The sequence below is a fragment of the Crocodylus siamensis genome, chromosome 10, assembly GCF_052110815.1.
Source record: "Crocodylus siamensis isolate JL-2025a chromosome 10, ASM5211081v1, whole genome shotgun sequence".
In the NCBI taxonomy this organism is placed as follows: Eukaryota; Metazoa; Chordata; order Crocodylia; family Crocodylidae; genus Crocodylus; species Crocodylus siamensis.
This window is the reverse complement of record NC_143404.1, coordinates 36,741,467-36,754,451: the sequence shown is the minus strand read 5'-3', so window position 1 is coordinate 36,754,451 and position 12,985 is coordinate 36,741,467. Positions and strand designations below refer to the sequence as shown.

The following is a 12,985-nucleotide window of genomic DNA, read 5'->3' as shown; positions in this document are numbered from 1 at the left end:
TCCAGATAAAGTGTAATTCCATTTCAAAAGTGTTACAACTGATCATTTTTACATGTAATGTTAATGATTCCAGAACAATTCTTTCCATACCCAAGTAAAAAGGCTTCTTGTAGCACACCAAGTTAGAGATAAGCAAATTAAATGGCTTCTTCATTATCCACTATTAGTAATTGCCATCAGTGGAGAAGGTAGAATCAGGATACAATGCAAAACTGGCCCCGGGGTCAGAATTTAGTTAATACAGACATGTAAGCCAGGAGATAAAAAAAAAAACAAAAAACAAAACCACAACTGAGGAAGTGATAACATAAAAAACAAAAAAAGTATTTTTTTTAATGTTTTGTAGCAATCTTTAGAGGTTAGACTTTAAACATACTTGGCCATAGAAGTAGACTTCATCTAGTATGCCAGGAAACTAGAGGTAGATCAAAGATAATATACAGGACATACCTTTTAAACAGTGTAATTTATGTTGCAATATACAATGTTACCTACCGTTATATAAAAGGCTTGCAGAAGGCATAATTCAGTGAAAAACTTGACAATGTTTACAGCAGTAACCTTTACATGCACTAAAAAGTTAACGGTATTTGTTGTTTTACTTAATACTCCAATTTAGGAAATAACATTTTTCTAATCAAAAGGTGTAAAACTTTTACTTGTCAAAGTACCTCAGCTGTATAATACTCCCTGAGGTTAGGTCACAAGTAATTGTGAATTTCCTACTTACTTGTGCCAATTCATAATACCCAGCTGAACAGGCCAAGCAAAGAAGGCTCTCCCCTTCTTCAGTATGTTCATTTACATTTCTTCCTTCATCCAATAGCTTCCGAACAGCATTTACATCCCCATCTGAGCATGCTTCTGCCAAACTGCGGCTGGAAAAATAGTTTACCGTATAATCAAAACGCATGCAAAATTCCACAAGAGGCAGGTAAAGTTGGTTTTGATACAATAAAATCAAGTGCACAACAGAAGACTTTCACCTAAATGAACTAGACACATTAGTTTGCTCTTAATACTTGAAGCATTTTACTAGAAATCTACAGAAAGATGAGACTCACTAACTGCATAGGAGATAACACCTTTTTACAGATAGACTGGGAAGGACAGGGGATTTTGGCCACATCTTACTCTGCCTATTCTGCCCTACTGAAAGTCCTTGAAAATCCACTAATACATCTAATTTTGTAACATGCTGTCATCTTAGCCTGAAAAAGTGTATCACAAGAAAACTGCGAAGTGAAGAATCCAGTTGCCATCTTTTGTATTAACAGTTTTCCAGAAATTCAAGCAGAGTGGAAAATTATATTTATGAGCCTAATAGGTAGAATAGGATCTGGTCCCTTGTCTACAGTTGAAGTTAGACCCAATTCCCACAATCAACTGACATGGAAGTTTGATGCTAAGCCCAAGTTCAAACAAGACATATCTTAATTTACAACACCACAGCTAAATCAAACAGGTATTAATTCAACTGTGCAAATCATAGCTTTCTTTGTATACACCTGGGGTTTGTACCAATGCAGCTGAGACAGTAGCTAGCCACTAAGTCCAGGAACTAAGGCAAATTCCCAGTATAAAAGAAAAGGCCAAAGTAAACTGTTGAAAGTCACAGTAATTAATATCACAGAACAAGGACTAAACCAGGCCTCTTAATTCCAGTCCTCTGCTCTAAGCATAAAACTATTTCCTATTCTGCACTCTCTGAAGTAATTTGTTCCAAGTATTGTTTTTTCTTTAAAAATTTAGACAAAAGTTTTGTAAATTAGAAATATTACTGGAAATATCTAGTAATATGATTTTTGACCTACCAAATCATTAAGTTTTAAAATATTTTGAAAAATGTAAGTATGCTTATTGTAACAGTCCATGTTATATTTATTCCACCTCAACTAGGACTTATTAAAATCAGCCTCTAGGGCACTGGATATTTATTGTTATTGAATAAAGACAAAGACCTAAATGTGGGAAAAGCATAAATGTCATGGCTGAGCCAGTGCTGGAGAAGATCTACTGAATGTCCAAGCAGTATGCGAAAAGCATGAACAGTGAAGGAGGAAGAACTAGGCAATAAGAATGAGGGGTGAAAATGAGGTCTAAATTGCAAAGAGGAAGAAACTACTACTGTATTACTACACTGTTTTCCCATATGCTTCATCTCTCATTCTATTACACTGCACAACTACAAGTTATAGCATAGGGTGAATGAGCGCTCGGTAGTTCCTGCTCACTCAGGATCCTAATACTGAGGGGAAAAAAAATAAATAAGCATAGGCTTCTACAGAAGAGTTTTTAGACCCCATATTATTAGCAGCATAAAAAATTATATAGAAGTGGAATCATTTAATTAAAATTGTCCTTAATTAAAGCTATTGTTTTAATTAAAAGAGCAAAATTTCTTACTTGTAATTACTATTCAGCATGCCATACCTCAGGGTCTTGGTACCATTAAAGACCTCAAAACTCTTTACAATGTTTAACAGCCTTGAGCCACTACCATGGAAAGTACAGTATATGTAACACCTCTTCCAGAGGACAATGTTGACTGAAAAACCTCAAATACCTCAAACTAAAATATTAAAAAGGATGAATGACAGGAGTTGCATCCAAGGAGGATACTGGCATAATAAAAATGTAACTTATTCGGGCGTCAAAAACAAAGCAAAAATCTTCTTTATAGTATGCCATACTGGAAACTACAGTTGGGTAAGACAAAACAAGAATCTTGGGCCACAAACAAACATATACCCAAACCAAATGAAAAACAGCCACGGGTCTTAAAATAATTTGAAGTTATTTGTCCTTTAAGTCTTACTCTGCACACTGAAAGCTCAATTCTGACAGAATCAGCAATAGATGCAACTGAACCAGTGCTGAATGATTCTTATCTGCAAGTGTGAACAAGGTCAAGCCATGCTCACCACCAATTCAAGTGCATTTGTTTCAATAATCCATCATTAATAAATGTATTATAATAGTGTAGGCAGGGCACCGATGACTTGCAAGCAACTAAGACCCAGATTACCTTTCAATTCTCACTAGCTTGAGAGAGAAAAGACAAGTGCCTTCTCTTGACACAAGGAATAAAGATAAGGGACTTTATTTTTCAAAGTATGGTGGATTTGGAGCAAGTTTGCCTTTTTCTTCTATTCTTCATATGCAAACTTACTCCAAAAATGTCTCAGCTATGACCCTACAGGTGTATAATCTTAGACAGCAAGAAATTTACTGTTTACCTTAGAAACTTCCCCCCCCCCCACACACACAAATTCTGATTAGTTAAAAATTAGAAGAGACTTCTCCCTCTCTCTAACAACAAAAGTATCATTGCTTCCTAGATAAGAACTTCCCACACATCATTTACCAGACTGAACCTTTTGTCCAAAAATTTAAATAACTACAACAGATACTTAAAAACACCCAGGTGTTAAATCTACAACCAACGTGGGGACTGACATTCTGGATGAGACTCTTGGCCCACATTGTCAGCACTATACCTAGCCAGGCCAGAAGCTACAGCAAGATCCAAGAAGCACTTCTAAAGATGGCTTTAGAATAATCTAATTTGATCATAAAGATCTCATCCTAATTTGTAACATAGATTTGTTTGAGCCCTAGAATACTTAGTTTAATTGGACAAAATTTGTTTTCTATTAACTCAAGATTAACTGGCAAGTTGACCATCAGATTCTAGTTAAAACATAACACTTTTAATAAAACTCCTCTAGTTTGCTATCAGTTTAGGAATTGTCCACTGCTATTGGATAAATTTTGGTTTTGGGAAATGATTTCTATGAATTTAAAATTTTCTATACAATTCCAGTGGTTAAACTGCATGTAACACTGTGTGAAATGTTATGACTTTTTAGTGTTTGAGATCTGAAAACTGGCCACTATTAAATAGGAAAACCTGTTTCATCATTAGCAGAGATTCTGGTTTTCTCCATTTAAAAATCCAAAAGTCTCTAATTAAAACCCCCAAATCCATGTTTTTCCATGATTAAATAAAGTACCACTATATATACAGGTATCAACTGAACACAATGTTTTATTGATAGATTTACAATTTTAAATCAATTTGGAAGCCTACCACTACCTCAGTCATTATAATAAAATACATTCTAAATACCTATAAATTCTGGCATTTGATTTTGTTTTTTTCAGAGCAAGAGCTACCCCTGCCCCTTCATTCACCAGGACAGGGGTTCAGTTGCAGCTGCCTCCCCACCCCCCAAACCCCTTTGCAGCACTAACCAGCTTTGATATGTTAGTGCCCCTCACTTTAAACCCATAGCCTCCAACTCCCCCCCCCGCCCTCTGTGCCCTTCACTCCTGACCCACAGTCCCCCATCCCCACTGGTGTCCCTCACTCGCATCCCATACTCCCCCCACAAACACTACTGGTACTCTTCACTCCTGACCCACAGCCCCCTGGCCTTCCCAGTGCACCTCATTCCCAACCCACAGCCCCCCACACTCCCCAGCCCTTCTGGTACCCCTCACTCCTGACCTACTGCCCTCTACCCCCAGGCCCCAGCCCCCAATGTGTGAGGAAGGGAGTATGTGGGGAAAGGGGAGGGGTGTGGGCTCAGCAACATGGAGGGCAGGCGCATACCCCCCCCTCCAATGATTTCTGCACCCAGTGGACTGCAGGGCTGCAGCCTGGTCAGACCAGCCTAGCTGGGTCCCATCCGCAGGCCAGCAGATGGGACGCAGTATGGGAGGGAATGCCATGCCATCGTGGTGAGGCATGGTGGCAGCGTAGAGTTGTACACCCCATCCCCCAAACTCCTGCCAGGCAGGCAGGTCTCACCTCACCTTGGTGGCACAGCACTCCCTCTCATGCTGAGTCCTGCCCACTGGCCCACAGAAGCTGCTCCTGCTCAGAGCTAGTCCAGCCAGGTTGCAGCCCCAAGCCCCAATGTGGGCAAAGAAATGGAGGGGGGGGGGGGCCGGATGTCCCACCCCTAACCTGCAGCACCCATGCTTCCCCTCCTCCCCATTACCTATGCACCCCTTCCCCCCCCCCCCCCCCAAAAAAAAAAAAACTTACCTGGAGAGAACTGCAGGAGCTGTTCTCTACCACACTGGCTGGCTGCTATGTGCATGTGTGCACATGCACATAGGTGTGGCACCCCCCCCTTCCTCCCCACCCTAGGCCCAAGCAGGCCCTTGCAGGCCAGAATTTTGCCAGACTGCAAGGGAAATCCACCATTTCCCACATTTTTCTCCTTTAAAGGAGAAAATCCACATTTTTCTGTGGCAAATGAAAATCCCAGATCCCCAGTAATGAGTTAAGAATTGCTGATATTACAAAACACTCACATTGCAAAAATGTGAAATGTACATACCATAAAATTTATATGAAGATTTGAGTAATTAAATACATACTTGTCTACTTGCCCTGCATTGTGATTGTTCTCTGCTCTCATCCGGGTCAATGCAGCAGCAGCTTCATCCAACGCACAGCTGACAGACGATGTCAGTCTTCGGAGCACCTCAGGATCTGCGAAGGCTTTACCATCGGCAGTGGATAATTTACCAATTCCTTCAGTGTATGTTCGTTCATCAATCAGGTTAGTATGAAAGCCACACAAAAAAATGCAAAAACACTATTTTAAATTTCAGCCACATGCACTATTAGTTAAAAATCATTTGCAAACATGCTGGAAAAATTGCATGTAATTAAAGTTATCAGTTAACATCTGCCTTTCTCTGATCTGAAAGTGTAATTATAGCACAGTAGTAAAATTGTTTTTATTTTTTAAGTTGGCTATTTCATTATGCCCCCATTTTCAGACTTATAGCTTTTTTTTTGGGGGGGGGGGGGGGGGGGGGGAGGGGGTGAAGGAGGGAAGAGACTTTCTAGGACTGAGAACAAGCACAGGACCAAGTCCAAAGGCAAATCTTTGGGAAACTTTTATGTAATTCCAAGCAACTATTGAGGTTCTTTATTATGAAGATTTTTCACTCCAAATTTTCAAATGCTCCTCTCCTATAAACAACTCAAAAAGTAACAAATATAAAATGTAAGTGCTTTACTTTGGAATTAGTTCTCAATACAAATAAATATAACATTTAATTTATAGTAAATTATTGGAAAAAATTGAGCTCTTAAGTAGAAAGGTCCAAAACCAGGCACAATTTAGATATAAAGGTGTTTATCTAACCACGGTACAGTTTTTAACCTCAGAAAATTTACCTCATTCAACACAATGTCACTTACATACCAACTACGTATACCTTTTCATTACTGATGAAGGACTCTACTAAAATTGACTTATATGCTTACCCGATACAATTCATTATACTAAAGGACATATACATGACTAAAATCCTATCTATTGAACAGAGAGTCTCAAAAAGGTATATACATTTTAGTTCTGAAGAATACACAAATACCATGATTGACAGTAGTGATTCCAGTTTCTTTAAAAACGAAAGAAACATAAAACTTATACAAAATTGCCACTGTAGATATTCAAAGTGCCCACCTTGGAGATCCACAGCAGCAGAGGGGTACATGCATGTACAGTTTGAGATACCCTGTACATCTGCAAACACCCTAGCACAGTTGTCCCTGCAGTGTTCATAAGGCCTAATCTACAACTAGTCAAGCATCAGGAAACAGTTTCCAGTATCACGCACAATTACTTTTACTGTAATTCAGTATCTGATATCTACTCACAATGAACTACTTTTGCTACTGCTGAATTAGTGACTTTTTAAACTATTTAACAGGTTGAAGTAGGACTGATCTAGAAAAAGAAAACCCTGAGAAAGTTATTCTTCATAATCTCACGTTTTTGTATTTGGAATGCACACTTCTTCCGATTGTTGAAATTCTTTTTTGTTTTCTCCAGCTCAATAACTCTATTAAGCATCTAAAGGTTATAACCATATTTTAAATATGGTTTCTAGCTTTTTTCAGAGATTCATACAGTAGACTAGAGGCACAGGAAACTTATTAGGGCATCAAATTCCTCTTCTCACCAATGAAGAAACCTAGAGTTCTCAAACCTCTCCAACCTGAAAACAATTTAGGATAGAATACCCTAGACCAAAAGTCAAACAAATAACCCAATTCAAATGAAAAATATATATTTTGCAATGACACTATGCTGCTGTTGAAAATTTATAAACCTAAGGTTCTACATATTTGGCTCGAAAATTTTTGATGGATCACTGTCCAAAAACAGAAGTGAAGAACTGGTCAGATTCATATGCAGGCAAGCCAGTGTTTCAAGGAAAACAGCACCAGCTGCCTTATCAGATAGCAAAGTGATTTATTCTTCCAATATGGAAAATTTCAATGCCTGTAATACACAGCTGCCATGCCTAGCAAACGTATGCTCTATTACCCATTTACTTAAAAAACAAAAACAAAAACAAAAAAAAAACAACACACGACCAGCTCTAAGTCATGCTGCAGGAGACCATGTTATGTTATCTCAACTCAAAGAGTCACTCCAATCTCTGGATTCGCTAAATAATCAGAACACGGGCTGTCCTACTGCAGTCAGAGGGACAGCTTTAAGAAGCTCAAGTGCTGAGGACACCTATTCAGACTGTTGTTTTGTTTTATAGGAAACGGCAACAACTTTGCTATGACAAGTTCAAACCAGACTATTTTGCATTTAGACCAGGAGTTCAACATCCATTTTTTCTCTGAAAAACTGGATTATGCTTTCAGAAAAACACCTGGATTTTTATGTTTTAACAAACTTATCAGACTGAAATGAGGTTAACAAATTAGCTTTACCATCCATGCTTTAAGTTCCATTATTACAAGCCCATCTAAATGACCAGCAATGGAACATCCAGTTTCTACAAACTATGGGGTCACATAAATATTCTTTTGTTTACAAACAAATATTAGCTTTACTACTTATAACTGAATCTTATATTCCACTATTTGGAACCAGAATATTTGATCAATTATTTCCATTTTCCAATGCAAGTGCAAAAAACCTTAAGTAAAAGCTTATAATTACAAACTTTATTCACCTAGTGAAGTTTTCTGCATTCAAAATTAGTAATTTTTCTGGAAAAGGAGAAACCTATTTTGCTAGACCAAAGCAATTCATACTGCAGTCAAAATGCTCAAATTTAACAAACTACTGCTCTGCTGAAGGCCATGAACTTCTTTCCTGAAGAAAAGAAAGGAAAACTCCTTTCTTGAAAGAAGTTGACAGTACCCACTGGAATATGAGAAGTCAATATCATCTAGAACTGCACAGAAATGAGAGGTGATGGGAGAAAGAGACCCAGGTCACGCTGAGAATTCTGGAAGAATCAGATGCTGACAAGATGTCATCTGTATTGGAGCAGAGCTACGGTTATGGTCCGTAGGTAGGCTTGGCGTGCAGCAACTGTTTTATTGGCAAGGTTTATAATTGCATAGACGACGTGACGCTATGTACTGCTAGAGGTCTTATTTCATTTCTGCATTCTTAGGTTATTCATAGAATAGTCCTTTAAAAATATATAATGCTTATATAAATTAGTATTTTTAACACTGCAATCTAAACCACTAAGCCAAATTCAACAAGGTTGGCTCTGCCTGCTAAATCAATTACACCAGGGGAATCAAAGATTTCACCCAAAGAAACCCATCATCCAGCTCTCAGCACTAGCCCTAGGTCTGAGTTGACTCACATGCGCTGGCCTGGCCTCAAAGGTAGGGCCTGGGACATGGACCCCATGCAGTGCTCCTTTCCCTACTCACCCCTGCTGGTCCAGGATGCACCCTGCACACAGAACCCACTCCCACCAGCTTGTCCTGTACTGTAAATGGCACCCACAGGCATCACAAACCTGCTGAAGCAGGCACAACATGCAGTGTGCCCTGGACAAGCCAGGGGGCACCGCGCATGGTATGGATCCTGGAACAGATGCCATACATGGTGCTGTCCAGCCAGAATGGGCACCACATCACACAGTGTCCACTCCAGCTAGTCTAGGACCCGTGCAACATATGACATCCACCTTGGCCAGACTGAACCACACATGGTGCTCATTCCAGCTGCTCTGGTATTTGCACCACATGCAGCATCCAACCCAGGCTATCTGGGACACATACTGCATACAGCACTCACTCCAGCGAGTCCTGGACTAACTGGAACAAGTACTGCATGTGGTGAACTTCTTGGAGCAGACTTAACGGATGTCTCGTGCAGTGGCTCAGGCACAGGAGTGAGGGGAGTGGGTGGTGGTCCATGGGTCCAATTCAGCCTGTGAACTGGTCTTTTACCACTCATCTGAGCCACAGAGCCAAATGACCTGTAAAGTATTTCACATATCCCCTACTTAAAGGTTCCAATTCCAACTTCCAGCCTAAATTAATTCCTGGTCCTTTTGTACCCATTTGTTCTTGTGCCAACATTATCATTTATTTTAAATAGCTCTTCTCCCTCCCTGGGATTTATCCCAATATATTTTTAGAGAGCAATAGTATTTCCCCCTCTCAGCCTTCATTTTACTAAACAAGCTACGCTCTTGTAGTTTTCTCTTTCAGTTTAGACCGAAACCTCCTCTGCACCAAAATACTTGATTTTTTTTTTGTTCTGCCCTGTAACATAAAAGATGGGAATATGCCCACTTAATGGGGTATGTTCTGCAACAGCCTTACATGGACCTCATGTTTGAGAGCTGTCTGCTAGTTATCTCCTAACAAATTCATGTTCAACCCCTGGCTCATGGGCCACTTCATGGGTCTGGGAATTTGGCAGCGGAGGAGCAGTTGCATTGCTCCTATGCTGCCAAATTCCCAGTCGTAAGGGTTCCCAGGCACTGTGTGCTGTCCCAGTCCCACACAGGGCAGGGCAGTGGCATGGTGGTGCCAGGCCCCAGGGCCCAATTCCAGTGTTGGGGGACAGGAAAGAGCAGTGCCAGGCCCCCTAAGACCCAATCCCAGCATGTGGAGGTGGGAGGGGGTAGTGCCAAGTCCCATGGCCCAATCCTGGCGCTCAGGGTCAGGATTGGATTCCCAGGGCCCAATCCCAGTGTGCAGGGATGGAACCAGGGGCCAATCTTGGCATATGGGGCTCCAACTGACCAGCAGACTGATTCCAGGCCATCTGAACCACAGGGCCAAAAGTTTGAGCACCACTACTTTAACATAATTCAGTGATAAATAGAAGACCTTAGTCAAAGTGCTTCATGAATGAATGGAGAAAACCTTGCTCAACACTATTTGAAAGTAACACATAGTTGTGGTGGCGTCAACTTGACACCTGGGCTTTCTGGAACAAAGGAGGAAATAGCTGTCATGCCCAATGGATGTCTAAGTTTCACGATATTTATGTATAAATAAGCTAAATAAGGAGACAATGCACATGAACGAGTTAGCCAGAGCTACAGACACATCCCCTCACATCTGAAGACAGCATATTAGCCAGTTTAACGTGGAGAGGAATCCTTGCAAGAGCCTGACACTCATATCTACTTGCTTCCTGGACAGCTAAACTGGATTTTTAACTAGTCTTTATGGGGCAATGATAAAGCTAGGCAAGCTATGTTGTTACATTCATTAGTCTGCCCCCTGTAAAAGTTTGAAGCTTATTCAAGCTAATACATTTGAATATGCCTGAAGTTGAATTATGATGTCCATTATAATAGGTATATTTTCTTTTAAAAGAAAGAATGACTGGGAATATAATCACGCTCATATGAATTATGTTCCAATTAAATTACACCTTCCTGCTGCTTTTCAGAATCAGCACAATAAAGAAGCTTTAAGGTGACTCAACTGAGCTTCTTCCTCAGATCATTCAGCCAAAATATGAGTATATAAAGAACCCTTGTCTCCGTAGATTAACTGTTCTGACCACCAAGCACATGGTAAAACACCCTGATGCAGTTCAAAGTCCTAAACCAAGAAAATCCTATACTATTAGTGAGCTACTTCCTGCGAGCAAAACATAGGGACACGTTCCTGTGAGCAAAACCAAGGGCCAGTCATGCCTAACCAAACTGTTTGCCTTCTATGACAAAGTGACTGGCTTTGTGGATGTGGGGAGACCAGTAGGCATGATGCAGCACCTTGACTTTAGGAAGGCTTCTGATATGGTCTCAAACAACATTCTTGCAAGCAAGCTAGAAAGTACAGGTTAGACAAATTAACTCTAAATTGTATAGAAAACCAGCTGGATCACTGGGTTCAAAAAGTAGCAATCAGTGTCTTGATGTCTAGTGGGAAGATGGTCTCAAGTGGAGTGCCCCAAGGATTGCTTCCCAGGACAGTTTTGCTCAAGGTCTTCATCAATGACCCTGGAAGATGGGGGAGAGAGCACCCTCAGTAAATCTGCAGATGACAGGAAGCTGGGAGGAGTAGTAGGTATGCTGGAGGGTAGGGCTAGGACCCAGAAAAACCACAACTAATTGGAAGACTGGAAAGAAAGAAATCTCATAAAGTTCAATAAGGAGAAGTGCAAAGTCCTGCACAGAGGACGGAACAATGCCATGTACCAGTACAGGCTGGGGACCAACTGGCTAAGCAGCAGCTCTGCAAAAAAGGATCTGGGGCTTACAGTGGACAGTATGTTGAATAAGAGCCAGTGTGCCCTTGTTGAGAAGGCAACTAACATCATATTGGGCTACATTGGTAGAAACACTGACAGCACACTGAGGGAAGTGATTCTTCCTCTCTATTTGGCACTGTTCAGGAAGCCACATCTGGAGTACTGTGTCCAGTTTTCAGCCCCCGCACTATAGAAAGGATGTGGACAAACTGGAGAGAGTCCAGTAGAGGACAATGAAAATGGTTTGGAGGCTGGGGCACATGACTTATGAAGAGGGGTGAGGGACCTAGGCTTACTTAGCCTGGAGAAGAGAAAACAGAATGGATTTAATAGCAGCCTTCAACCAACTGAATGGGGGTTAAAAAGACAATGGAGCTAGACTGTTCTCTGTGGTAGCAGATGACAGAACAAGGAACAACTGTTCTCAAGTTGCATCAAAGGAAGTTTAGGTTTGATATTAGGAAAATCGTTCTTCCTAAAAGGGTGAAGCACTGGAACAGGTTACCCAGAGGCTGTGGAATCTCCATCCTTGGTGGTTTAAGACCTGGCACGGATCTGGCTTTAAGATGCACTGCTATGATGGGCACAACAAGCAGTACCTATAAAAATGTCTGTCAGTTGGGGCTCTTACTTCCTCTTGATGATGCTAATACAGCTCATCCACAAACTGATAATTTATCCCAGTTCAGGTAATCTCACTTTATCCATGTGTATTTATTTGAAGGTCGTCAGAAGAATATGATTTGCAGGAATATAAAAGACAGTTCCCCCAAGTGGCTTCTCTTGCTGTAAACCTTCCTAAACCTTTGCTCGGAAGGGTGGCCTATAACTCATATAATATATGATGATATTTATCCATGATTTAGGGTTGCTGCTTGTAGCCATGTTGGTCTAAGAACATAAGCAGACAAGGTATTTTGAGTAGATGTGATATCTTTTACTAGATAAACTAAATAGTTGGGGAAATTGTTCTTTGTAAGCTTTTGGGTACAAACACCTTTCTTCAGGCATATACAGTCTGCTGGCAAATTGTGTGCTCTCCTAGGTAAAATAAAAGTCAATATGCAAAATGCAGGTCTGTGAAAATGCAAATACATGACAGTGAGGATCAGAGGGGTGGAAGACAATAGGTGCGAGACAGGTGGTGGGGTAGGGAGGGAATGTTTAACTGTTGATAGAAGAAGTAGCTGCTAAAATGTAGACAGGTTACCTTGTGTTACCAGATGACAGGCAGATTATAATGTGCCATAAATCCAATGTCTATATTTGGTCCATGATTTTTTTTTATCCAGTAGGTTGATGAAGTGAAGTTCGTAGGCTCATCTGCAAAAGGCTTTTTGTAAATTCCCTTTGAGGATTACAACTGAGAGATTGGAGAGAGAGTGGTTTTCTTGTAAGAAGTGTGCACCTACAGGTATTTGGGTATTTTTGTCTTTGATGGATTTGCACTGTGCATTCAT

At 40.6% G+C, this 12,985-nt stretch overlaps 1 protein-coding gene across 9 annotated transcripts in view; it reads right to left on the bottom strand.

The window, feature by feature from the left end:
* ANKHD1 (ankyrin repeat and KH domain containing 1) overlaps positions 1-12,985 on the bottom strand; it is a 162,395-nt gene that overhangs the window by 88,420 nt on the left and 60,990 nt on the right. For 8 of the 9 annotated variants that reach the window (XM_090021008.1, XM_090021009.1, XM_090021011.1 and 5 more), the window contains exons 3-4: positions 5,395-5,551; positions 731-878 (exon numbers count right to left, since the gene is read on the bottom strand). In XM_090021008.1, the coding sequence (XP_089877134.1) occupies positions 731-878; positions 5,395-5,551 (305 nt within the window). The remainder of the gene's footprint in view (positions 1-730; positions 879-5,394; positions 5,552-12,985) is intronic. The other variant, XM_090021010.1, reaches the window with a different exon arrangement.